The sequence below is a fragment of the Lepidochelys kempii genome, chromosome 8 (assembly GCF_965140265.1).
Source record: "Lepidochelys kempii isolate rLepKem1 chromosome 8, rLepKem1.hap2, whole genome shotgun sequence".
In the NCBI taxonomy this organism is placed as follows: domain Eukaryota; kingdom Metazoa; phylum Chordata; order Testudines; family Cheloniidae; genus Lepidochelys; species Lepidochelys kempii.
The window spans coordinates 49,627,956-49,652,725 of NC_133263.1; the positions used below are offsets into that span (position 1 = coordinate 49,627,956).

The 24,770-nt window shown below is 41.4% G+C and overlaps 1 protein-coding gene across 9 annotated transcripts in view; it reads left to right on the top strand.

The window, feature by feature from the left end:
- The window catches only part of RABGAP1L (RAB GTPase activating protein 1 like), a 530,232-nt gene that overhangs the window by 393,434 nt on the left and 112,028 nt on the right, over positions 1 to 24,770 (top strand). For 8 of the 9 annotated variants that reach the window (XM_073356445.1, XM_073356440.1, XM_073356444.1 and 5 more), the window contains one exon: positions 24,390 to 24,518. In XM_073356445.1, the coding sequence (XP_073212546.1) occupies positions 24,390 to 24,518 (129 nt within the window). Of the gene's footprint in view, positions 1 to 15,656; positions 16,273 to 24,389; positions 24,519 to 24,770 lie in introns of those variants that run through there. The other variant, XM_073356448.1, reaches the window with a different exon arrangement.

The window sequence follows — 24,770 nt, forward strand, 5'->3', positions numbered from 1 at the left end:
TGCTAGCTTGCATCCATGAGACAGAATGGTCATGTTAGCAGCTGTGAGTTGGTCACTGGGGTTTTGCCTATGCCCTTAGTCATAGCAGCCAACTTGAGTGACTAGTACAGCAATACAGAAGAGAGGAGTTTGAGTGTGAATGGGAGTCTAATTAACAGGATTACTTGAGCTATAACATGAATCAGCTTTCCAGTGAAGACAAGCCCTGCAAGGGGGAAAGTGATTTTTATCCAGAGTGTTGAATGCTTTTTTGTTTTGTTTTTGTTACCACTCACTTAACAATGTATTCTGCCTAATGAACAATTAACAGGCAAGCTCCCTTTTTCAAAGATTTAGCACCCCATCATAGCAATGAAGGGCTAAGAGAGCACCTAATCTACTTCTTTGGGTTTTCCAAGGGAGACCTCCAGCAAAAACAAGGAAGACAAGAAATGTGAAACCTGAGATTTCAAACATAAAAATCATGCAGAATAATCCCAGGAAACTCAAGAGATTTGTTTTTGCAATTGAAATCAACAGTTCTTACATGTTTTCCCCAAATATCTCTATTTCCCAGAGTCATCAGAAAGAGCAAGTGGGACAAAGTGTTATTGATAGCTCAAAACTGGACCGAACAGCTCTGGTTCTTGGATCTAGAATTGGACCTTGAAGTCTCACTTCTCAGTCTCCTGGGTGTATTCTCTCAGGATCACAGCTATGTTCTTCACATGGAAGTTGCTCAGTCTTAAAAGTTTGCTACTGGCCTGTCAGGAGGTTTCAGCTCTGACTGTTCTGCAGAAGTTCAGGAGATCATTTCAGAAAGCAGAAAACCTTCTCATAGACAGCTGTTTATGCTGAAATAGATTAGCTTTTCTATATGGATTTCCCAGAGTTAGTGAGTTCCAAATCCTGATAGCTGGTCCCTATATCCTCACCCAAAATTTATTTTACTAAAGTCGTCTTTTGTTTCCGTCTTAATCAGCTCATTAATTTACCTGTCTTCTTCCCTAAACCCTATTTGATTCTGAGAGACATTAGATTATACACCTTAAATGTTGAGAGCTTTTACTTATCTCCTCGACAAGACAAAGCCAATTAATTAAACTCTTAGGGCTTGTCTACACTACTCACTGGATGGCAGGCAGCAATTGACACAGTGGGGGTCACGATAAATTGACTGCTGAGCGCTCTCCCATCAATTCTGGTACTCCACCGGAAAGAGACGCGCAAGCAGAGTCGATGGGAGAGCATCTGCTGTCGATTTACCACAGTGAAGACACTGTGTTACGTAGATCTAAGTACGTTGACTTCAGCTACACTATTCACGTAAATGAAGTTGCATATCTTAGATCAACCCCGTGCGGTAGTGTAGACAAGCCCTTAGACTTCTCATAGCTCATAGGGCTAAAGCTAGGGGCCAGTTTATCTCAGCACAGAGTCTCTCTAATGGACTAGGTTACGTGTACACACGTGCTGTGACCTGGCGGATGTTTCACTATTTGGGGTATTGGAACGTACTCTGCTACACCCAAAGATGTTTCAGCTGCATGCCTACATGACGTTTCTATCACAGACATATAGGTAGGCTGCTGGTAGTGTTTTAACACCATGTTGATTAGACTTGCTCTGAACAGGGTTATGTGATACGGTTTTTAAAACATCTGCATCAGCTCAGTCGTCTGTCTCCAGTAGTGCTTCCAACGTTGCTAACACTTGTGCAGCTGAGCTGATGTTAGCAACAGTAGTATGTTTCTAGAAAAATTTTCAAGTGTAGGCAAGGGTCTTGGTGTTATGTTAGGAAGAGGATTGAACCCCTAAACATCTGCCTTTAGAAAGGCCTTGTTATGATTAAGGAGACTTCTTGTTTTAAATTATTAGCCCTGGTTATTTGTAACATAAAGCACTCAATCTAATTACTTGATGATTATCTGTACATTCTACCTCCCTTGCCCACTGAGTCAGTTCTTAATTGACTACCCCAGATGATTAGAAGGGAAAATTTTTAAGAAGGTATTCTGGAATCACTTTATAATAAGCACTTTATAAGCTTGTAACTGTCTGCATTTTGGTTTGTTACTCTGGTTAGCAACTCTTAAGACAATACATTATGTTGCATCCATCCTTATGTTGCGGCAGTAATAGGCACTAGACAGTAATAGAGAAGTTATCTTGATAAAATATTTCCCTATTGGAAAGCATAAAATAACCACAAAGAGAATATAGTCAGGTAAGATCAGGTTCTAAATTAGAAACTACTTATTAGTTTAAAAGGATGTACCTTTCACTTTGTTACAGAAGACTCCATTTCCATAGCAGCAGCAACATGGAAATGATGATCTAAATTAGAGCATGGCTTGCTTTCAGCAGGAATTGCTCTTCTGTTTGAGGGGATAAGATTTTTGTACTCTGAGTTCTGGAATAAATATTTGCCACTTAAATGTATTTGTCTCCAACTTTTATAGCTTAGAAACCATATGTTTTTAGTTGATCTGTCTTTCAGATAACAGTGAAATCTGAGTGCTTCAGAACAACATCTTTATGAAACCATGTGCTTCTGAGGAGCTTGTTCCTTACCAGAGCTGGAGCTGGATACTGCATGTAGACCAACAGCTCTGGGGGTTTGGTCTAGGTAGACCTCACCCCAGGCCTAAATTAATGGCAACTTTAGTCGTTTTTTCTCCTCCACAATCTTTTGGGTGATTTCTAATTTTAGGAATCAACAGGCTATTAAAGAGCCTTTATCCAGTAAATGTCATTTCTTCCTGGCATTTGTGAGTAATGTTCAGTAATGTCCTCTAATTACCAACAGAATTATAACTCTGGTCCTGACCTGTCTACTAGCCTAGTAAATTTGGCGTCACTGCTCTACCAGGTGCCTAGATTAAAACTGAGCTTTCGCTAGAGTTAAAAAATGACAGTGAAGCTCCTCTGATCAATAACCTGGGCATGCTAACCTGCTTCAGAGAATAAAATGATAGTCACAGGAATCGGGGAGGAACCTGCTCTCATCCCCACCTCCATGATCTAGCACATTCACAGCAATGCACAGTTGATTAGGCACAATCATCATGTGTTGTTTTGGTTGCTTTTCTCTGAACAACAGGCATTGGCCACTGCCATAGACTCCCAGACCTGATTGGGAGTATTAGTCTGATTCAGTATGGAAAATAGACTGTTGAAGGAAATACAACTTGGACACTGTAGGGAAAGTTTAAGTGTTCCATTTCATCACATCTTCCTCCAACAGTTACTACCTTTTCGATATTGATGTAGAATATAAAACAGGGGTGACCAAACTTACTGACCCTCCAAGCTGCATCTGATAATCTTTAGAAGTTAGAGAGCCGGGCACACCTGCTGGGGCTTGGGATGTCTGCCTGGCAGGGAGGAGGGTTATCTTGGGGATCAGGGCTTCAGCAAAGTGGGGCTCAAGCCCCAAACACCAGCAGTTGCACCCCATGGGACTCAAGCCCTGAGAGCCTCGTCCCCACTGGGCAGAAGCACTGAGAGCCACCACCCTGCTGTAGGACAGAAGTCCAGAGTTCCCCACTGCCAAGTCTGGTAGGTGGAGAATGGGCTGGGGGAAGGGCATAGGAGGCTCTGCAAGCTGCTCTTTAACTGTAAAGCGGCTTGCGAGCTGTGGTTTGGCCACCCTGACATATAGCATCCACAAAGCAGTCTCAATTATAATTTTGTCCAGTTGGTGGCAGTATTATACAATTCCTTATTGTTTAGATATTTAATATTGTAATTGTAACTGAAGCATTGTTAATAAGTTGAGCTCATTGATGTAAACAACTTTCTTTGCTCTCACCTCCCAGTTCCCAAGAGGGAGACAGACTAAGGCACAGCAGCGTAAAATGAACATTCACGTTTAAATGGCAGATACACTGTTAATGAAGGACAGTTTAGAGCACTTTCACAAGCAATTTACTATCTTGACATATTCATAAAAAGGACAATCATTAAGAATATAGATTTAGAATGGTGAAAAGGAAAATGAATTCCCATTCCAGTGCATGGCACCTATTCAAGTGCCTTTTATCACCTGGACAGCCAGCTTCTTTGTTGTGGATTGCAAAGTAAACATTAAAATATTTGCATCTGTTAGGAAACCTGTTCCATTAAAAAGTGTCATTTGACACCCCATTTTAGACAAATATGGAAGGCAATTTTAGCCATTGCAAGCTTTTTTATTCCCACTCAAAAGTTCTTAATTGAGTGAGCTGCAAGTGTAAAGCAAGGTTTACGGTGGAATTTACATTTTCGATTAATTGCATCCAAACTTATGTAGCTATATCACAAAATGCGACTTCTGAGCCAATGTTCTCTTGTTTATGGTTAAGCAACCATCAAAGTAACATAGGGAGGCTCAGGAAAATCAGTTTTTTAAATCATATTTTTAAATTCTACACATTATGTATTGTTTCCTTACTTTAATCTTCCTACTCGGTTACCTGGAAAATTAAATGCACGCTTTTCAATTCAGTTTGGGGCTAGCAAAATGAGGCAATATAAAGATCCATAATCATACAGAAGTAAAAGTTTAAATTAAAATACACGAAACTGAAACGCAAAGAAAATAGTGTGCAATAACTAAAAGTGTAACAAAACATAACATAAGAATGGCCCTACTGGGTCAAACCAAAGATCTTACTCACAGAAGCTCACTATCCTGTCTTTGACAGTGGCCAATGGCAGGTGCCCCAAAGGGAATGAAAAACAGATTATCGTCAAGTGATCCATGCCCTGTCACCCGATCCCAGTTACTGGCAAACAGAGGCTAGGGACACCATTCCTGCCCATCCTGGCTAATAGCCACTGATGGACCTATCTTCCATGAATCTATCTAGCTCCCTTTTGAACCCCATTATAGTATTGGCCTTCACAACACCCTCTGGCAAGGAGTTCCAGAGTTGACAGTGCTTTGGCACCGTGACTTCTTGGACATGCGCACTCTCTTTGTAGAGATGAGCTACTTACAGGCTGTGGACAAAACAAAAAATCTTGTCCACGGTTCATAAAAATCCCCAAACCCTGGCTGTTGATCAAGTGCACTGATGTAGGCAACCACTAAGAAAATATTGGTTGGTTGCGAACAGATCAAGGCCTGTCCTTTGGTCTGTAAAAAGATACTAAGTTCAAATGTACAGGGGTTGGAAATCTTTTTAACATATGCTATCTAGAGTGTCTTAAAAGTTAGTGATAGGGAGTACTTCAGACAGCTCGCTGGTGGGGGTGGGCAGGCTCAGAGGCTCCCCATTTCCAAAAATAAATTAAAACTAGAATGAAAAAGGTGGATTATTTGATATCATTATTCTTCTGTATCTCTCCTTTCCCTTCTCTATCCTTTGCTACCTTCACTCATCAAACCAACCTGTTAAGGACAACTTGCTCTCATGCAGTGAAATTTATCACTATGCAGAGGGCCATCACAAGTGGTGTACCTCTTAAAGCCAGGGTTTATGTGGGAGGCAAGTGATGCATCAAGGTTACACTGGCCCTCTGCATAGGAGTACATTTCCTCTATAGTGAACATCTTGCCAGTAATGCAGGGAGCCCTTTTCATTCTGCTCTCATGCTACTTTGTCATCTCCTTTGGGTGGACGCTTACACCTACCCAGTCCCAAATTTTGGGTCTTGTGCTCTGGGCGGTACCAAGACTTTAAAAATCAAGGATAAGATTTTGTTCTCTGCCTCTCAAGTCCTGTCTTCACTGCAACCGTCAGCTCAGTGTAGTGCACTCGAGTTACTGCATTTGAGACAGCCTCGCTTTAGTCACTCAAGACTGGGAGTAGATGGGTCATTACAATAACTAATTTCCCCATACTAATCTCCCCCTACTGTTACTCACACCTTCTTGTCAACTGTTTGAAATAGGCCACCTTCATTACCACCACAAAAGTGATTTTTCCTCCCTTGGTATTCTACTGTTAATTGAATTGTCTTGTTAGTGCTTACTCCCCACTTGGTAAGGCAACTCCCATCTTTTCATGTACTGTGTGTATATACCTGCTACTGTATTTTCCACTCCATGCATCTGATGAAGTGGGTTTTAGCCCATGAAAGCTTATGCCCAAATAAATTTGTTAGTCTCTAAGGTGCCACAAGGGCTCCTCATTGTTTTTATTGATTTCTTGGAATTCTACCAGCAGGACTACAGGTATGTCAGTGAAGGATAGGCAGGGGACAAGAAGGCACTGCATCTCTTTCCTCACTCTGGATAAAATTTGCAATATTGTCACCTCCAAATATTTAAAAATCATGAGTCAGCCCTGAAAAACTTGAGATTTTAAAATATATGTTCTGTGTTCTTTTTATTTGCCTTGGGATTCTGAGCCTTGAGAGCAGGGGTAGGCAATCTATGGCACGCGTGCCAAAGGTGGCACGCGAGCGGATTTTCAGTGGCACTCACACTGCCCGGGTCCTGGACACCAGTCTGGGGGGCTCTGCATTTTAATTTATTTTTAAATGAAACTTCTTAAACATTTTAAAAACCTTAGTTACTTTACATACAACAATAGTTCAGTTATATATTATATACTTATAGAAAGAGACCTTCTAAAAACGTTAAAATGTATTACTGGCATGCGAAACCTTAAAGTGAATAAATGAAGACTTGGCACACCACTTCTGAATGCCACATTTTCACAATTTCTCTGCAACCAAGAGGGCTAGAGCCTTTTTTAAATGAGAGCCAAGATTCTCATGCAATCATGTGACTCCAAGTGCTTTAAAAATATTGTGAGACTCACAATAAAATTGTATAATTTGTCAACACTAGGCCAGCACAATGCTTGTCTCTCTCACTTAAATCCCACTTAAGCTCTACATATAGGCTTCTTAGTGTACTTTGCAGCTAGGAGTGTGCCTCCCAGCCTGGGTAGACAGACACACACTAGCTCTGCTTGAGATAGCGCACCAAAAATAGCACTGTGGCCATTATGGCGTGGGTGGCAACACAAGCTAGCCTCCCATGTAGAAGCCTACCCCACCCCTTGTGTCCATACATGGGTGGCTAATGCATGCCACAACGTCGTCTTTTTAGCACACTAACTTGACCAGAGCTAGCATGTGTCTATCTACTCAGGCTCCCAGCTGCACTGCAGACATACCGTGACTGGCATCCAGCATTAGGCTGAGAGAGATGGAGTTAATTTCACCCCTTGCAAATGGATGGGGTGTTTCTGAGGCTTAGGCTGGCACAAGCCACTTCCCCAGGAAGTCTGAGTGTTCTGGGAGGTGGGGGTTATTTGTCCTTTCCTTACTTTTAAGTTTATTCCAGGTTCTCTCTGAGCATTGTTGAAGATGTCTGACAGTCACTCCTCTCTTGATTGTTTGTTGACACTGTTGATGTCATGTTGGATTTTCTTTCTGGTGAGCTATACAGGCTCAGTTACTTGCTTGGCAGGAACTGAGAGAGACAAGGATTTCCTGAGAAAAACTTCTACATGAGAAGTAGATTTTTCAAAGATGCGGTTTTGGGGCTTCTTAGCCCAATGCTGGCTGTGTCTCTAGACATGTCCAAGAGATACCTCTGAATTCTGAGCAAAACTACAAAAACTGTCTAAGTGCAGAGCCAGCCCCATATCATTTTGGGTAGCCCTGCAAAAAAACAGTGACAACAATTTGTTTTCTCTCTCAACATCCAAAGTGTAACCGCTTCGTGTCCACCATTATCACGCTACTGTGCACAAGGCTGGCCTAAGGATTTGCGGCATGGCTAGGGAGACGGTTATTTGAGAGGCAGAACAAATTTAAACTTACTCATTTTACCTCAAAAATGTGTGCAGGGGGAGCAGGTGCACAGGAGTTTGTTAGGTTCTTTCCCAAGGCTCCTGCTGCAGAAGTGGATTCCAGCTAATTATTCCATTCAGCATTAGTGATCAGTGGATATTGTTCTGTGTTTTCAAGGCTGTCTTCACAAGGGTGAGATCTAGAAATTTATCTTTTAAAAAAACAAAGCTGAGATTCTCCTTTACATTTCTAGTTCTCCCAGCTTAGGGAGGTCAACAGCAGTGGGTTTTGCAGGTTTCAAAGCCCAGCTCTACTGAGTATATTTATTGAAAATTACCTCTTTAGACACCAAGTCTGTAGATGAACCCTTCAACTCCCATGTGAAACTGTTTGCCATGGATAATTTGTCCTAATAAGCTCAGGATCAAGGGACCACTATGCTAGAGTGTCATGTACATGTTCATGTGAATTTTAAGCTATTTTTTTTTCTTTAAAAGGGTTCTAGAATGAAAGCAGGAAAAATAACTCAAAATTCACCAGAATTCAGCCCTTTAGTGGCCCCAAGCCCCTGGCTTATTTGATAAAGTATTCTCTGAAAACTGCTGCCCACCATTCTGGTCTCTTATCTTCCAGTGTAAGAAAAACATGGTCTTCATGTATTTTCAAATTTATTCTCATTGCAACCTGTGTTTTATCTTTCCATAGGAAGGCATTTTCATTAAAGAGAACCTCTGTTTTTTCAATGTTAGATTCTCATTAGCTTTTTAGTGACTCAGTCTTTTTTTTATACTAAAATACTAATGGTAATCCAAAGACACTTTCTTTGGACAGTTCTGTAGCTCAGAAACTGTCACACAAAAGCAATAGTTTATGATGTAGGAACTATTAGTGATGCTTATTTTGTTATTTCAGTGCCTATCTATTTAACTTGGGTACTCATATGGCTTCCATTACCGTAGTATCTGAGTGTGAGCCCAGGATGATCATTTAAGACATAAGACCCCCATATCGCCAGGCTCTGAGCACCCTTGACAAATACTTAAAAACAGCAGTAGCAAACCAGCAACTGTTTTGTGCAAAACTTCCCAACTGTCAGGGTTGTTAAGCACTGGAATAAATTGCCTAGGGATGTTCTGGAATCTCCGTCACTGGAGGTTTTTACAAAGCAGGTCAGACGAACACCTGTCAGGGACAGTCTAGATAATACTTAGTCCTGCCTTGAGTGCAGGGGACTGGACTAGATGACCTCTTGAGGTCACTTCCAATCATACACTTCTGTGATTCTATGAATGCCATAGAATCATAGAACTGGAAGGGACCTAGAGAGATCGTCTAGTCCAGTCCCCTGGACTGGTGGCAGGATTGTGTGTGGTTTTTGGGAGGAGGGTGAGGGGGTAAGAGAACCTGGATTTGTGCAGGAAATGGCCCAACTTGATTATCATGCACATTGTGTAGAGAGTTGTCACTTTGGATGGGCTATCACCAGCAGGAGAGTGAATTTGTGGGGGGGGGGTGGAGGGTGAGAAAACCTGGATTTGTGCTGGAAATGGCCCAACTTGATGATCACTTTAGATAAGCTATTACCAGCAGGACAGTGGGGTGGGAGGAGGTATTGTTTCATATTCTCTGTGTGTATATAAAGTCTGCTGCAGTTTCCACGGTATGCATCCGATGAAGTGAGCTGTAGCTCACGAAAGCTCATGCTCAAATAAATTGGTTAGTCTCTAAGGTGCCACAAGTATTCCTTTTCTTTTTGCGTATACTTGAAAACTGTTATCATGTCCCCTCCCAGTCTTCTCTTTTCCAGACTAAACAAACCCAATTTTTTCAATCTTTCCTCATAGGTCATGTTTTCTAGACCTTTAATGATTTTCATCACTCTTCTCTAGACTCTCTCCAATTTGTCCACATCCTTCCTGAAATGTGTTGCCCAGAACTGGACATAATATTCCAGTTGAGGCCTAATCAGCATGGAGTAGAGCGGAAGAATTACTTCTCGTGTCTTTCTTACAACACTCCTGCTAATACAGCCCAGAATGATGTTCCCTTTTTTTGCAACAGCATTACACTGTTGACTCATATTTAGCTTGTGGTCCACTATGACCCCTAGATCCCTTTCCATTTTACTCCTTCCTACGCAGTCATTTCCCATTTTGTATGTGTACAACTGATTGTTCCTTCCTAAATGGAGTACTTTGCATTTGTCCTTATTGAATTACATCCTATTTACTTCAGGCCATTTCTCCAGTTTGTCCTAAACTAAAATTTACCTCCTTAACTATCACAGAACCTAATCTCCCCCAGATAGAAATCCGCAACCTCACCTAGAATCTCCTGAACTTCATCCGTCCACAGATTCCTTCCCATGTATATGTTTTTGTTTTGATTTATACACTAGTTCCGTAAAAGTACCTATCCTTTATTTTAGGGGCTCCTTGACGCATTTTCAAACACAATCATATATTAAAACTACATCAGAGAGATGGCTTTGAACCATGCTCTTAAGGTCAATAAATGTGGGCTATTTTGAAACCAAGTTGGAGAGTGAATTCCAAAGTTGAGGAGCCCTTGCAGAGAATGCCCTGCCAGCAGCTACTTCTCTAGCATCTACTTCTCTAGCAGGGAGCTCCTCATCATGCATCTCTGCTGAGCTCAACTGTGGCATTGTCGCATGGGCAGAAAGAGTCTCTTGGAGAAGAAAGCCCTAGGCCAGTTAGGGATATATAGGTCAGAACCAATACCTTAAAGTCCACTGAGAAGCTAATGAGCAGCCCGTGGAGATTCAGAGTACTAGTGCTGTGTGCTGACTGCAAGACAAGCTGCTTAACTTGCACGCTTTGCTCCCAGTTGCAACAGCCTCAGTTTCTGAGTTGATTTAAGGAGTGGCCTTTTGAAGAGCCCATTGCAATAGCCTAATGTTGCATGAATGGCAGTAAGGTCTGCATCAGAGAGAGAGTGCTGGAACTTCCTGACAAGAAACAGATGGAAATAAGATGTCCTGCTTACTTGTGCTATAAAACTGCAGCAGCTGGGAGTGTAACAAGACTGCCAAATTGCAAATTTGAATGACAAACAGCAGACCCACTCTCAATCTGAGGGGTTAAGGTAATTGTTGCCATATCTTCCTGTTGTTTCTTCCAGCCTACTAATAGCAGCTCAGTCCGGATTGAGACTCAGTCTGTTCACTCTCATTCGTGTGCCAATTGCAGGAGGTTCTGCTTAATACTGGCCTAGTTAATAATCGCTTTTTGTTAATAGAACCATTCTGCCTGGAACTGATACCGTACAATGGGCTACAACGTGAATTGGTCTGGATACTGGCAACAGGCATGCCAGCTATTGACAACTTTTTTGTGGAAAGCCCCAGTCACTGGCAGGTTTGCGGGGCTGCAGCCAGGGATGGAAGTGCTGGGACCTGTGGAGCCCACACCCCAGGATAGGCAGCAGGCGGACACCCAGATGCCAGGGCTTTGCAGAGGGATCAGGGCACTGAGGGCCAATGGGCTGGCACAGTTACCTCACCCTGCATTCTCCAGGTTGTGTCCTGCCCTGGCACCAGGACCTGGACTCCACACATCCCAGCACCCTTGCACCCCATGGAAAGCCCCAGCTACATGCAGGATTGTGAGGCTGCAGCCAAGGAAGGAAGAGCTGACCTGTATCAAGCCCAGGCCCCCCGTGCCAAGGCAGAACGCAGCCTGGAGAGTCCAGGGAGAGGTACCCTGTAGCCCCGTGTTTCCTTCCCTGGCTGAAGCCCCCATAAACCTGCCTGCTTCCAGGGCTCAGGATGTCCCAGCGCTTCCTTCCTTGGCTTCAGCCCCCAAAATCTGTCTGCATCCAGGGCTCGGGATGTCCCAGCACTTCCTTCCCTGGCTGAAGCCCCCATAAACCTGCCTGTGACCAGAGCTCGGGCAGGTCCAGCGCTTCCTTCCCTGGCTGCAGCCTTACAAATCTGCCTTTCACTTATTGACAACTGCTGGTTAATGGCAACTTTTGGCTGTCCACTGAGGGGTTGCTAATAAGCTGCATATATTGTACTCCATCCATAGAGAGAAACATTCCACTGTACCCTCTGGTTCGGATGCAATGGAGACACCAGATCATCATCGGCTTATTAGAAAAACACACATCCCTTCAAAAAAAAAAAAAAAAGATTATTTTCCCAAGGAAAAAACTGGGGAAGGGTTTTGAAAAACAAAACAAAACCCTTAAAGGTTTTATAAAATGAAACGCAAAAAAAATACGGTCAGTCACACATTTTAAGGCCAAAAGAGACCATTATGATATTCAGCTCTGACCTCCCGCACAACTCAGGCCATAGATTGCACCCCCTGCATCAAACCTATAACTTCTTAGTTGAGTTAGTGTTACAATATGCAAAAAGAAAAGGAGTACTTGTGGCACCTTGGAGACTAACACATTTATTTGAGCATAAGCTTTCGTGAGCTACAGCTCACTTCATCGGTAGCATCCGATGAAGTGAGCTGTAGCTCACGAAAGCTTATGCTCAAATAAATTGGTTAGTCTCCAAGGTGCCACAAGTACTCCTTTTCTTTTTGCGAATACAGACTAACACGGCTGTTACTCTGAAACCTGTTACAATATGGCTCTTTTTTAGCAAGACCATCAATCTTGATTTAAAGATGTAAAGGAATGAGGAATGCACCACATCACTTGAGAAGCTACTCCAGTAGTTAATTATCCTCACTGCTAAAAATCGCACCTTCTTTCCAATCTGAAATTGTCTTGCTTCAGCCCCCAGCAATTGGATCTCATTATTTCTTTGCCTGCTAGAGTAAAGAGACATCTTTGTATTCACTTCACAAGCATATTCATTCTTCATACATAAAAAGAAACAAACCTTATCCAAAATGAAAAGTCTGCATTTCTGTAAGTAAAACAAAAGAACACAATAGCGGAGGCCCCCCGTCTATTAAAATTGGCTTGAGGTCTGTTGATCAGAGTGCAGGTCTTTCAAAAATTGACAAATGCTGAATGAAACGGTTCTGCCTCCTGTTGATTCCACCCACTAGCCCTGCCTCTCTCACCAGTCATTCCACCCTCTATGCTTCTAGACAGTTCTGTAAGTTCCTTTGTGTTTCCCAGTAGGCATAACAAGAACCTTCATAGTCGCACTGTTTCCTTTTTAACGTTTTAAAGTAAAGTTTTCATTTTGAAACTTTGATTATGATCATGGACTCCTCAACCTAGCCAACAAAGGTCGAACAAGACTGAAAATTCAGACTGGAAATTAGGCATATATTTTTAAAAGTGAAGGGAATTAACCCCTGGAGCAATTTACTAAGGGTCATGCTGGATTCTTCATCATGGGCAATTTTTAAGCCAAAATTGGATGTTTTACTAAAACGTCTTCTCTAGTTCAAACTAGAATTATTTTGGGAAAGTCCTATGGCCTGTGTTATACAGGAGGGCAGAGTAAAGGATCACAGTGGTCCCTTCTGGCCTTAGCATCTGTGAATCTATTCACAGATTGAAACTTGATTCTAATATTTCTAGTACCTGCGAACTCTCCAACATATGTTATATTCATGTAAATACTTCAAAAATACAAAAACAAAATTGGAAAAAAACCCACTATGTTGTTTTGTTTTCCTGAGTGGAACTCCTCAGCTTTTTCTCAACCCGGTTAACACGTCCTTTTCTCGCTAGTCCCCACAGTGGACCTACCCATACATTGTTTAGACGTGATACATTGTTTAGAATCTTGCGTAACCACGTGAGACCTTCCATGCACTGAAACAATTACGCAAGAGCATTCATTGGAATCATGTTACAAGGCAACCTTTTATCTTCCTGCTTGGGCCTTAAGCAAGTCAGGACCGCCTCATGATGAACAGTGCTGAAGTCCACTAATAAATCTATTAATATGGACTCCTGATCTTTAGTCTTCAACCAGTACTTCCCCAGAGCAGTCTGAATTCCATAACTGGTCTGAAGCCAGATTGGCAAGGATCAAAGATCTGAGGATTCTAGAATATCAGAGCTTTCTCCATAATCTTAACCCAAAATGGAAGATTATAGTTGGTCAGATTGTCTGTTACAAGTAAAGATTTCTTGTGCAAAGGTCATACACAATTTCTCTTAAGAGTGCTAGGACAATCTACCAATCACGGACCTACTACTTCCCTACCAGCCTTCAACAGCCAGGTACAGGGTGTGGATCAAAGTACTTACTCCCTGTAGATCCCAAGCCTCAGTGGGTATCACTAACCTTAACTAAATCAGAGATGGTCTAGCCTCCCCTCCTTCAAAATTCTGTTCTCCAGACAGCCCAGTCCAAACAAGAATGATATGCTCTGCAAAATAAGATATTTCCTTGCAGCAGGATGTACTCAAATCAACTGCCAGGAGAAGATTGCTTGGATTAAATAGGCTATATACTGCTAGAGCAAATATGTAGGTGCTGAGAGTAAAATGAAGAATTTCTTTTTTGCCTCCTGCACAGCCATGCATAAGAGTTTAAGGAATCTTGGACATAGTCAGCTGTTGCTAGCCCATAGTTTCTTCCACGACTGCTCCAGCCATTTCCCCATGCACTTCATCTGTCACAGTAAACCAAGATGACCTATGAGGATGAAGTTATTTTTGCTAACACCTTTCCCGTACAGTTCTTTGTCAGTCCAAGAAAATGTGTTCATGTTTTAATGGAGTTCAATATAGATGATGCATTAGCCTGAATTGTATCAACTTCAATTTAGTATTTTTCACTACTGTTGCAGAGTTTATCCAGACATGTCTTAAGTCAAATCTTCTTCACATTTAGACTACTCATATGGGAGCATTCTGATTGTGATTTCAATGTGGTGACCCTGTATTGTGGAATTTCACTTCTTACAAAATAATGTTTTGGCTAGTAGCTCTGCTAAAGGGGGTTATCCTGGATATAGAAAGTCCAGGGTCAAATGCTTTTTGCAAATTAATCTGTATTTGCAGAAATGTGTGCAATTTTCAAGGATCATATCTTTGTCATTTTAGAGCTTTACAAAATCTACCATCTTTCTATAAATTAGAAATATGTAGAATTCCATTATCTGTCTGCTTAGGCAGGGATATTATTTTAGTTTTCAGTCTAGTGTATGAATTGTTCCAAAGATATGCTCTGTTAGACAGTCCATTTTCTAACTGAATGATTTAAAGGCAGAGCATCATAAAAAGCATGCTTTCTCAAGCTCACTCCCAGTGAGAGATGAAGTAGAACCCGGTACAGTATATCTAGCCATATGGCAGAGGTATCTGGCCTGTTCCATGCATGGGAGAAATGGAAGACAATTGAAGGTGTGACATCACAGCATTCCCCCCCGACAAATTTGCAGTTCTTTCTTTTCTATCATATTTTATACTTTCTGTTCCATCAGTGCAAATCTTCTCCACATTCAGAAACAGCTCCTGAAGTCATACTACCTGAAACAAACATAGGCCATGTCATTCCAGCTTCTTAGAATCCAGGTGCTGTGCTCTCTCTATCAGTAGTCCATCAGTATACCCTGGCATCTCTCACTGTTCCATGCAGTAATCTAGGAGGGACTGTAGTGTCTTGCCTTACCCACATATATGTGGACAGTATTGAATCTGTCTGTGTTTTTCAAAAGCAGATATGAATAAGGTATATATATTGGTTGGCAGTCTCTTGATTTTCTCTAAGCAATGGTAAGAAGATGTAGTTCATATATCTGTGAGTTCAGGATTCAACAGCAGAAACTGTCTGGCTAACATTGATTTAAGGTAGACTGGGAGGGGGAGCTCATTGGTTCAACAGCTCACTATTGGCTTCTTATTACAGCATTCTCCCCCGAGACACACACTGCATGCTCATTCACCTACCTCCTTCTCTCCCCTCCCCCTCCTTTCCTACCCCTTCATTACTGATTCACAGCAAGAGGCAGCAGCAGCAGCCGCTGCCAGGATTGTCACGAATCAGGGAGTGCAATGAGCTCATCCTTTTCTCTTTGCAGCTTCATAACTGCCCTGGTTTTATTGCTCTTACTGCTGCTCCTATCTGCTCACACACACATTCATAGATGCACTGGGCCCTGCTAGCTATCCTTTGCCTTTCTCCCATCAGAGCTTTCCTGCTCTCATTCTCTGCCATTTTTCTGCTCTCCAGATATATTTAGATGCATGTGTTCTTTGGTTTGTTTTTTGTAATCTACTTTGGACTCCTGCTAAGCCATTACAGTGGATCATATTCTTCTTTGATTCATAGCAAGATGCCTTGCTCTTTGTAAGACATTAGCTGGCATTCCTTACTCTAGACAGAAGTGTGAACCTATTTGGGAGACCTGAGGCTAGCTCCTATAATATTGTAGTTTTTCAGATTGTGGCTAAGAGACTGCGATTCTCACTCTGGATACTTACTGCTTATTGCTCATGGAAGAGGGGGTACCTTGCACAACCCCAGCTGCCAAGCTTTCACCACCCATCAAAAAGTCACAGGACATGCATGACGAGAGGAGCAAGCTGGTGAATGAGTATGCATGTCGTGTGCTGGAACTTCTTGGGATGGGGCATCGCCTGTTTGTGCCTCGGCTGCTTGCGGTGAGATCACATTTTCTTGAAATTAATTCATAGCTTATCTGCCATCCTCCTTTCCCCTCCCTCTGCCTCCAAGGATCCTCTGCAGCTGTTAGATACATGAGGATTCCCCCACTTTTCCCCCCTCCTTTACACAGCCCACCTAAGAAGCACTGAATTCTGCTCACTGCCCTTCTAGCCAAGGAAGACTGGATGGATACTCCCTTCTGAGCCCATCAGTGCCACTCCTTAACTGGTGTGAGGATCATAGTTAGGGCTGCATGAGAGAGATTTGAATGTTTTTGTTCTCCATTTCATCGTGATTGCTAGTGCAGTATGTCCTACTCATTCCCAAATACTAATGCAGAATGCATCGGTGCTTAGCATTCGGAATTCTTAACTCCTGATGCCAATGATTAATTTCAGACATGCAGGCAATTTCATCCATAATTTGAAGCAGTGATGCTGTACATTTGCTTACTTCTAACATTTCTGTGCTTGACTGTGAAAATCCAGCTGGCAAGGTGTAAAATGTCTAAGTTATCTCTGGAAGGAAATGGTTAAAGATGCTCTTATCTGCTGGAGCACCTGAGCTGTGTGTCTGTGTAATGGCCTGAAGCTAGTGTGGCTTGTTATGATACAGAGATGTCTGACCTGCTTATCATTTGTACAGTAGCACAAGAACAAAGCCAAACACACAAAATAGTTAAGCTAAAAGACTGAAAATCACTAGCCAGCCCTGTCCAGTTTTCTTCCATGGTTCTCTAACTAAACCAGGCTGTGGTTCTGTTGTATAATTAGTCCAAAGCAGTTCTGTTATCTAATATCCAGTATTTCATAGATGAACATAAATATTCCAACTAAGCTGGTTATTGTGTGTAGGAGGGAGTTCTTTAGCTGGACCCAGACAGTTTTATAATGGGGAATTGGTTTTCTAGAGGGACAGGGGGTTTTCTTTATTGCCATATTCTAACTAATCCTGTACTATTCCTAGAGTGACCTAAGCTTGGTTTTTTACAAGTACTTTAGAAACCTATTCTTGATGTCCATTTTCTGCAGTAGACCCAGATAAGTGACACTCTGTTCCTTATAGGATGTTTAAGGCATAGGAAGTTCACCAGAATACTCCCTTCCTTCTGCATCGTGAGACATCAGATCAAAAACCAAGTAGTTTCAGTTACTTGAAATGAAAAGTGATGACAAATTTGAACAACATCATTTGGTGTGGGTATGGATTTAGTTCTCATCATAAAAAGAGGCTAATAACAGGTTTGAATCAATCAAACTGTAAGCATTATCCAGGCTTCCCCCTGTAGCACTCCTAATGCGCCCAAATCCTGAGCTGTATGCAGAATATATTCCATTAATGAGTGATGTGAAAAATATGCTCTATAGCAATTACATCAGCCTGTAAAATTCTCACCTGAGTCAAGTATACTTGTTGAAAGGCAACTGAAATAGCAGTAATTTCATTTGGGTTTTTCCCTTCATTATCATCACGGTTAGACTGAGCGTGTCTAGTCCTTGAATTTATGTTTGGGCCGATACATTTTCATGATTATTTTGCAAGTCTTAATTTACAGTGCCTTTTGGAAGTCTGTGAGTAGACATAGCTGCACTGGAGAGAATTGGCAAGAGACATTGTGTATGTTCAGTCACAGAGTTATTAGCAGTGCACTTGTGGATGTCAATCCATTGTGCATAAGGCTTAGGCCAGGTCTACACGAAAACTTGTGCTGGTACTGTTGGTTAGCATTGTGATCTTTTTTTTTTTTTTACACGACATTTTTATACTGGCAAATGCACTCTTTTGCCGGTATAAACTGCATGTACGCTAAAGGGAGATCATTTTCTAACAGACAAGGCCTTGGTTCTCAGAAAGTTTTCTCACTACTCTGGTAGAAAGTACAGTAGTTCAATTTATCTTATTGGAGTGGCTAATGATGTGGGATCCATGACTAATACTTACAGGGCAGCATTATGGGGAACCATGTCACATATACCATTGCAGATTTTCTCCTATCAATGTAAAAGGAATGGATGCAAAGCTTTAAAAAAAATTAGCAGATAATCCTTGATTTTAGATTACCAGATTTAGAATATGTAAGAGATTAAATAAGAGACATACAGTTTGACCTATTTGTCTTGGAAGAGTAGATTTTATATTGTGCAAGATCAATAATAATAGTAGTACCTAGCTCCTATCTATGCGCTTTTCATCCATAGAGCTTAAAGCACCTTGCAAAAAGAGGTAAATATCATTATCCCCATTCTACAGATGGGAAACTGTATAGGATAAGAGTATTTCACATAGAAAACAAATATAATGGTAGGGAACTTAGAAATGAATTAGAGAGAACGGGATCCGACTCTCCACTGCCTTGCGCTCTGGGCAGACATTGATCTTTGGTCAAAGAGGGTGTAAAATGCTGCCATTTTGGTGTGGTAGTGTTTTATACTCTGTACAGGTAGGTGTAAATGATTATACAAGATACAAGACAGTGAAGAATCAAGTCCAGAGTGTACAGTGTAGGTGACCCTGAATCTCATATACCTCATCACTTCTTAGGTAACAATTAGAGTCAGAGTTGATGTTGATATTACTGAAGCAGGCTGGAAATTTCTGCAAAGCAGGACAGAGTAATTAAATTAAAACAAACAAGTCAGAGTTACATTTTCCACTTTGCATGTTCTTAACTATTTTGGGGAGCTTCATTGTGACATTGTCTACTCACTGAAAAAAGTAATCAAGGTGGGTATGTTATACTGCCCATAATTTCAAAACAGTGTGCATTCTCTTCTCCTGTTTCATGCTTAGGGTTATTCAAAACTGCACATTTTCAGTGGAAAGTGCTTTTTCTGGTTTCAGTAAAATCCCTTGAAGGGCTTTTTACACATCTACAAAAACACACTTTATCCATTTCAAAAAAAACTAAACATTTTTGCCCACCCTTTTAAAGACACAGCTGTGATGAAACAGGCTGAAATTTGAAACTTCAACTTGATATGGCCATGGACATCTTTGAGATCTACTATTTTTCTTTGGTTTGAAAGAAAAATCAATTTAACAAAAACACAACCATTTGAAAGCTGCTTATTGAGTACTAGAAAGTGTCCTTAAGTCCCCACATACACAAAAACTGATCAACACATGTACACATGTGTACATGTACACATACACAGCTGGACTTGTTGGTTCACCAAGCTTACAAAGTTTTTTTGTTAAAACAAGCGGATTGACTGCAGGCCAAGAAGTTTACAGATCTTTGTATGCTGAATGGCTCCAGAATTCTTCTTTGATCCATCATTAAGGATCACAAAAAGTCAAAAAATGGAAGGCTTACAGTGTCAACACCAGTATAATTTGTATTACCCACTATGATGGGTGTTCACCCCACACTTACCCTGAAAGGGTTAATGCAGATTGAGAAGGGGGCTAATTAACCCAAAAGGCCACAGCTGAGGGGAATCAGGTGGCTAAGTAGTCCCCTGACTTGAGGGAGTAGCACCGGCTGGGTACTGAGCGGGAAGAGTGCCTGAGCTGGTGCCACTTCCTCACTAGCTGGTAGGGAAACCCCTGCCTGGGGCCCTCTAATCAGCAGTCAAGGTCTGCACTCCTATTCCTTGCTGTTTTCGCCTGTGCCTTTCCTACCTTGCTGGCTCTCCCACCTCTCTGGGTGTGCCAGCCAAACTCCCTCCAACCAGGGGATAACTGTAGGCTACTCTCTGTAGCCCCAAACACACCTCCCAGAGGGCGATTGTAGACTACTCCTCTGCAGCATCCTCCTGTTCTCAGCTCCTGGACTTTTATACAGACAGGCTCTTCCTGTTCCTGCCCAGCTGAGCCCCATTTAATCAATCCCTGCTCCCTGGCTCCTGTTCCAGGTGCAACCTGGGCAGTTAATTGGCCCACCTTAACCCTTTCCAGTCTTGTGTGCAGTGGACACCCCATCACACACGCATATACTGTTTTCTGTTGCTTTTTTCTTTCCTGTTCTAATAAGTAGCTAAATATTTCTGTTTGTTGAACAACTTAAGAGTATAAGACATACGCAAATGCAATCACTGAACATTATTCTTAGAATCTTTACTTTGGAATTTTTTGACTTCATGTGATTTTTCACTGCAAAACTTTAACGTTTCAATTAACAGGGTTGGTTTTTTTAAAATTAAAAATGCATTGTGAAATAGAAAAGTCCAAATATTAAGGCTTCAGCTAAACACTGTGTACCTGCTCTAAAACTTCATAACTTGTACTTTTCAATGGCTATAGGCTCAATCCAGTAAACTCTTACTCGTATGAATAGTTCTTATTTACATGAGTAGTAAATAATAGTAAAATGAATAGCTTGGGAGAACAAAATAATACATGTAAATTATACAAAACAAAATTTGGTTCTCTTAGCAAGTTGCTTGCATCAAAGTTTGGTTCAATGCTTTGAGAGTTTTTTATAACGAACTACTGCTTTGGGAGTGTGGTGCTTTTGCTGTTGCAAGGGCTTGACTTTCTAGCTGCCTAGAACTGCATTCAGAATGGTCCCGACAATGTCCTGGACCCCAAAAATGCATTTGGAATACATTTGAAAAGTCCCATTGCTGGGTGGGGGGAAATTGTCTCACAGTGTATTTGAAGACTGATACTTTGGTGCCTGTTTTCAAGTAGCGCTTTCTCTTCTCTGCTACCCCTATATCATATTAAGATATACTGGAGAAATTGTAGTGTGTATTTAATTGAGTTGATTTAACTGATTTATAGGGCACCTATCTGGAGCTCTTGGTGCAATATATTAGTTAAAAAATACAAATAGAATACAGACAACACAAGTGAACAGACTAATCCAGGCCATTTCAAACTAAAAAGTCACATAAAAATAGGAGGACTTGTGGCACCTTAGAGACTAACACATTTATCCACTCCATACAGCTAAATTCAGTGCCTTGCATAATGACAGGTTTTAGAGTAGCATCCATGTTAGTCTGTATCCGCAAAAAGAAAAGGAGGACTTGTGGCATCTTAGAGAAGGTGCCACAAGTCCTCCTTTTCTTTTTGCGGATACAGACTAACATGGATGCTACTCTGAAACCTGTCATAAAAATAGGATAATGTAATTCCAGCACTCAATCCCCTTCCTTATCATAGCCTGGCAAAAAGATGGGACTTGCAGTGTGGCTGGAAGGCTAAGAAATCAAGGCTCTGGCATTGACTTTTGAAGTCCAGAACCTGGATGGAAAACATTCTGTCAGCAGTCCTTCCATCTATTAGAACTCCATCAGGATAGTATCTGAGCTCCTTCTACATAAAATCCCTGTGGAACCCTTCATTAGAATTTTTGGGGTAGAACAACACTTGCTTTCTGGAATCTCATGCACACAGTGCTACTCAAGCAACTTAAGCTACTCCTTGAGGGGTCATGAACCTCTCAACCATATCTTGTGATCAGTGGTAGCAAAGATTACCAACACACCCAAAAAAAATCAGCATGGACATTTGATCTTCTTTAGTCATTAGGTGGATGTCATTAGTCAACACATCCAGTGTAGTCTGTCCCCCATACATGGGCCTTAAGCCCAACTGAGGAAATCCAAAGGCTCCAAAAACTGCCAGAGTTCGCCTACTATAACCTTCTCCATGATGTTTCCCAAAAAGGGGTATAAAAATGGGTCAATAACTGGCAACATTGTCAGTGTTGAAGTGGCATACTTCAGGTGCCATCCTCATGCACTAAACTACTCAAGAGATTAGTGATCAGGAAAATTCACCCTGGCTCTTCCTACCACTTTAACAAATTAGATACACAATCTGAAGGAATTTTAAAGCCTTTTTTCTGATGTATGCACTGTATACTCACTATGAAAAATGTTTTGTAATAAAAATGGGAGCAAAAATGTAAACACCTGCACAATCTTGAGTACCATTTAAAAATTGTATTAAGCTTAACTAGATTGTTCCTTTCAGGCCCCTCCTTCCATCTTTTCTGGGCCCAGCTGCTACTGCATTTTCAAAAGAGCTGTTTGTGGCCAGCTGGGCCACTTCCTATGCTTGACTGTTTTTGGTACATGCTTTAAAGCCTGCAGCTTTTTACTGAAATATAATTATAATTTAAAGCATTTGGGAAAAATTATATTTGCTCTTTTAAAAAAAATAGTGTTTATATAGTTGATTTAATTATTTATATGTAAATGAGCCAATCCTGCAGTAAGAATATCCAGGTTCACAAAGTGTGTAGCATTGATTCATAACTGAAAGCATCTGGATCATTTTCTCCAGTTAGATTTTCACAGATTTTAAGACCAGAAGGGATCATTAGAACATCTAGTCTGAGCTCCTGCATAGTACAGGCCATAGAATTTGATCCAGTTATTCCTGTATTGAGCCCAATCACTTGTGTATGACTAAAGCATATCTTCCAGAAAGTCATCCAATCTTCATTTGACGACTTCGAGATTTTGAACTGGTGAGGCTTCATTTGGGAAACTGAGTAGTTCACTTTGGGGATTTGTGCACACACACCTATTGCATATGTGCAACCCTGACCTGTGTGCAAACCTAGTGCAGTGTACACATGGAAGTTGGGTATTGTGACAAAGCTCTGTCCTTGTCTCCATGGGTCCCACGTTTCCTGGCGGATTTCGGTAGCCTCAGAGGCTCACTGTGACCCTCCACATAACCCTTCTCTCTCTAGAGACAAGGGTTACAGTCTACTGAGCCATTTTCATCATAAGCCAGCAAGGAAGGTGAGGAGAAGCTATCCTCCCTTGCACAATCTCTGTTGTCTCCTAGTCTCAGGGATTAATCAGGGGAGGGCAAAGCAGGAAGCCCAGGCCCGCCCTCTACTCCAGGCTCCAGCCCAGGGACCCTAACAGTATCAGCTATGGCAGCTGACCTTTAGAAACATGACACCTACAATCCCTGGGCTGCTTCACCACAGTAGCCCCCACTTCCTCAAGCTCCACTTCACCCTTACCTCAGGGCCTCCTTCCTTGTGCCTGATATGGTGTGTACTACTCAGCCTCTCCAACAGCACAACTTCCTCCCACAGCTCCTGACAGCCACACCAACCTGACTAACTGGGAGGCTTTTAACTAGTTTCAGCCAGTCCCTGATGGCTTCAGGTGTCCCAATCAACCTAGCATTCTCCCTGGAAAGTTCTTAATTGGCCCCAGGTGTCTTAATTGACCTGGAGCAGCTGCCATTTAACTTATCCTGGTACCAGGGATTTGTTTAGCCTGGAGCTTATATATCTATCTCCCACTACTTTTCTGTAGCCATCTGGCCTTGCCCCATCATAGTATTCACACTTGAAAAATGTAGCTGTAGTCTTTTGTGTTCTCTCAAATGCAGAAGTTAATCATACTAAATTTTACATATATTTTTAGTAAAGCGTGAGTAACAGAAACAAATACTAATCTCTATGCAACTGTTCATATTACCCTGTCAGCAGCACTACTGGATTTCTGTTGAATCTTCATCTCTTCGCTTTTCCAAGTACAGTACTGGCTATGGTTTTGGCTCAATACCACTGTGATAAGCATTAAACTGAAAAATACAGAGGTGGGGTGTAATGCTTTTTCTGGCACAGTGCTACATATGAATTTAGTGTCACAGGCTCCTCCACATTAATGATTTGCTGATACATGTTATAACTCAGAAGCACTTTTACGTCTGCTGATCATGTCTGCAGCCATATACAGTGTCTTTCTAGCAGGGAGTTACTGAAATCAGCAACAACCTAAGAAGCACAAACCATCTCAAAAACACCATAATTCTCCACCTAGCTTTTTCTGTCCCTGAGTTCCATCTTGACAGGCTTTGCCAGATGCACTTTCTCAGCCTCCAGGTATGGAAAGATAAGTACATCAGCTTGTTAAAGTCCTCTTATCATGCTGCTTTGCCTGGGATTTTTCTGGATGTGCTCTTGACTTTTTATTTCATCTTATAAGGTATAGTTTAGAGAACCATTGTCCTAGAGGGTTTTTGTTTGTTTGTTTGTTTTTTGGTTTGGGGTTTTTTTTTTTTTTTTTTTTGAGCTAATGTGAACGATGGCTGTTTGGAATAAATTTAGCAGATGATAAATCCAATAATAGAGTAGGTATGGATGTTCTCTGTGTGTATAATAGTTCTTATCTGTATTTCATTGCAGACCTCAAAGGAGGACCTTTTACAGGCTGATTTTGAAGGGGCTTTAAAATTCTTCAGAGTTCAGCTGCCAAAGAGGTACAGAGCAGAAGAGAACGCTAGAAGACTGATGGAACAGGCCTGCAACATTAAGGTAAGAGTGTTCTTCGCTATCTCTAATTCCACCAAAGAGTATAGAGGGAAAGAGGCAGCAGAACATGGAAATAAAAGTGAAATTCTTACTCTTTATATTTAAACAAAATAATGAATCGGGCATTTTTTCCTCAAACTCTGCTTTGAATAAAGCAACTAAGTAGAATAAGGAAATTGATTTATAGTTGGAAAAGTAAAAGTAGAGATGTCACTTAGTTAATTTGTAAATAATCAAAAGACTAAAAAGCTGGAT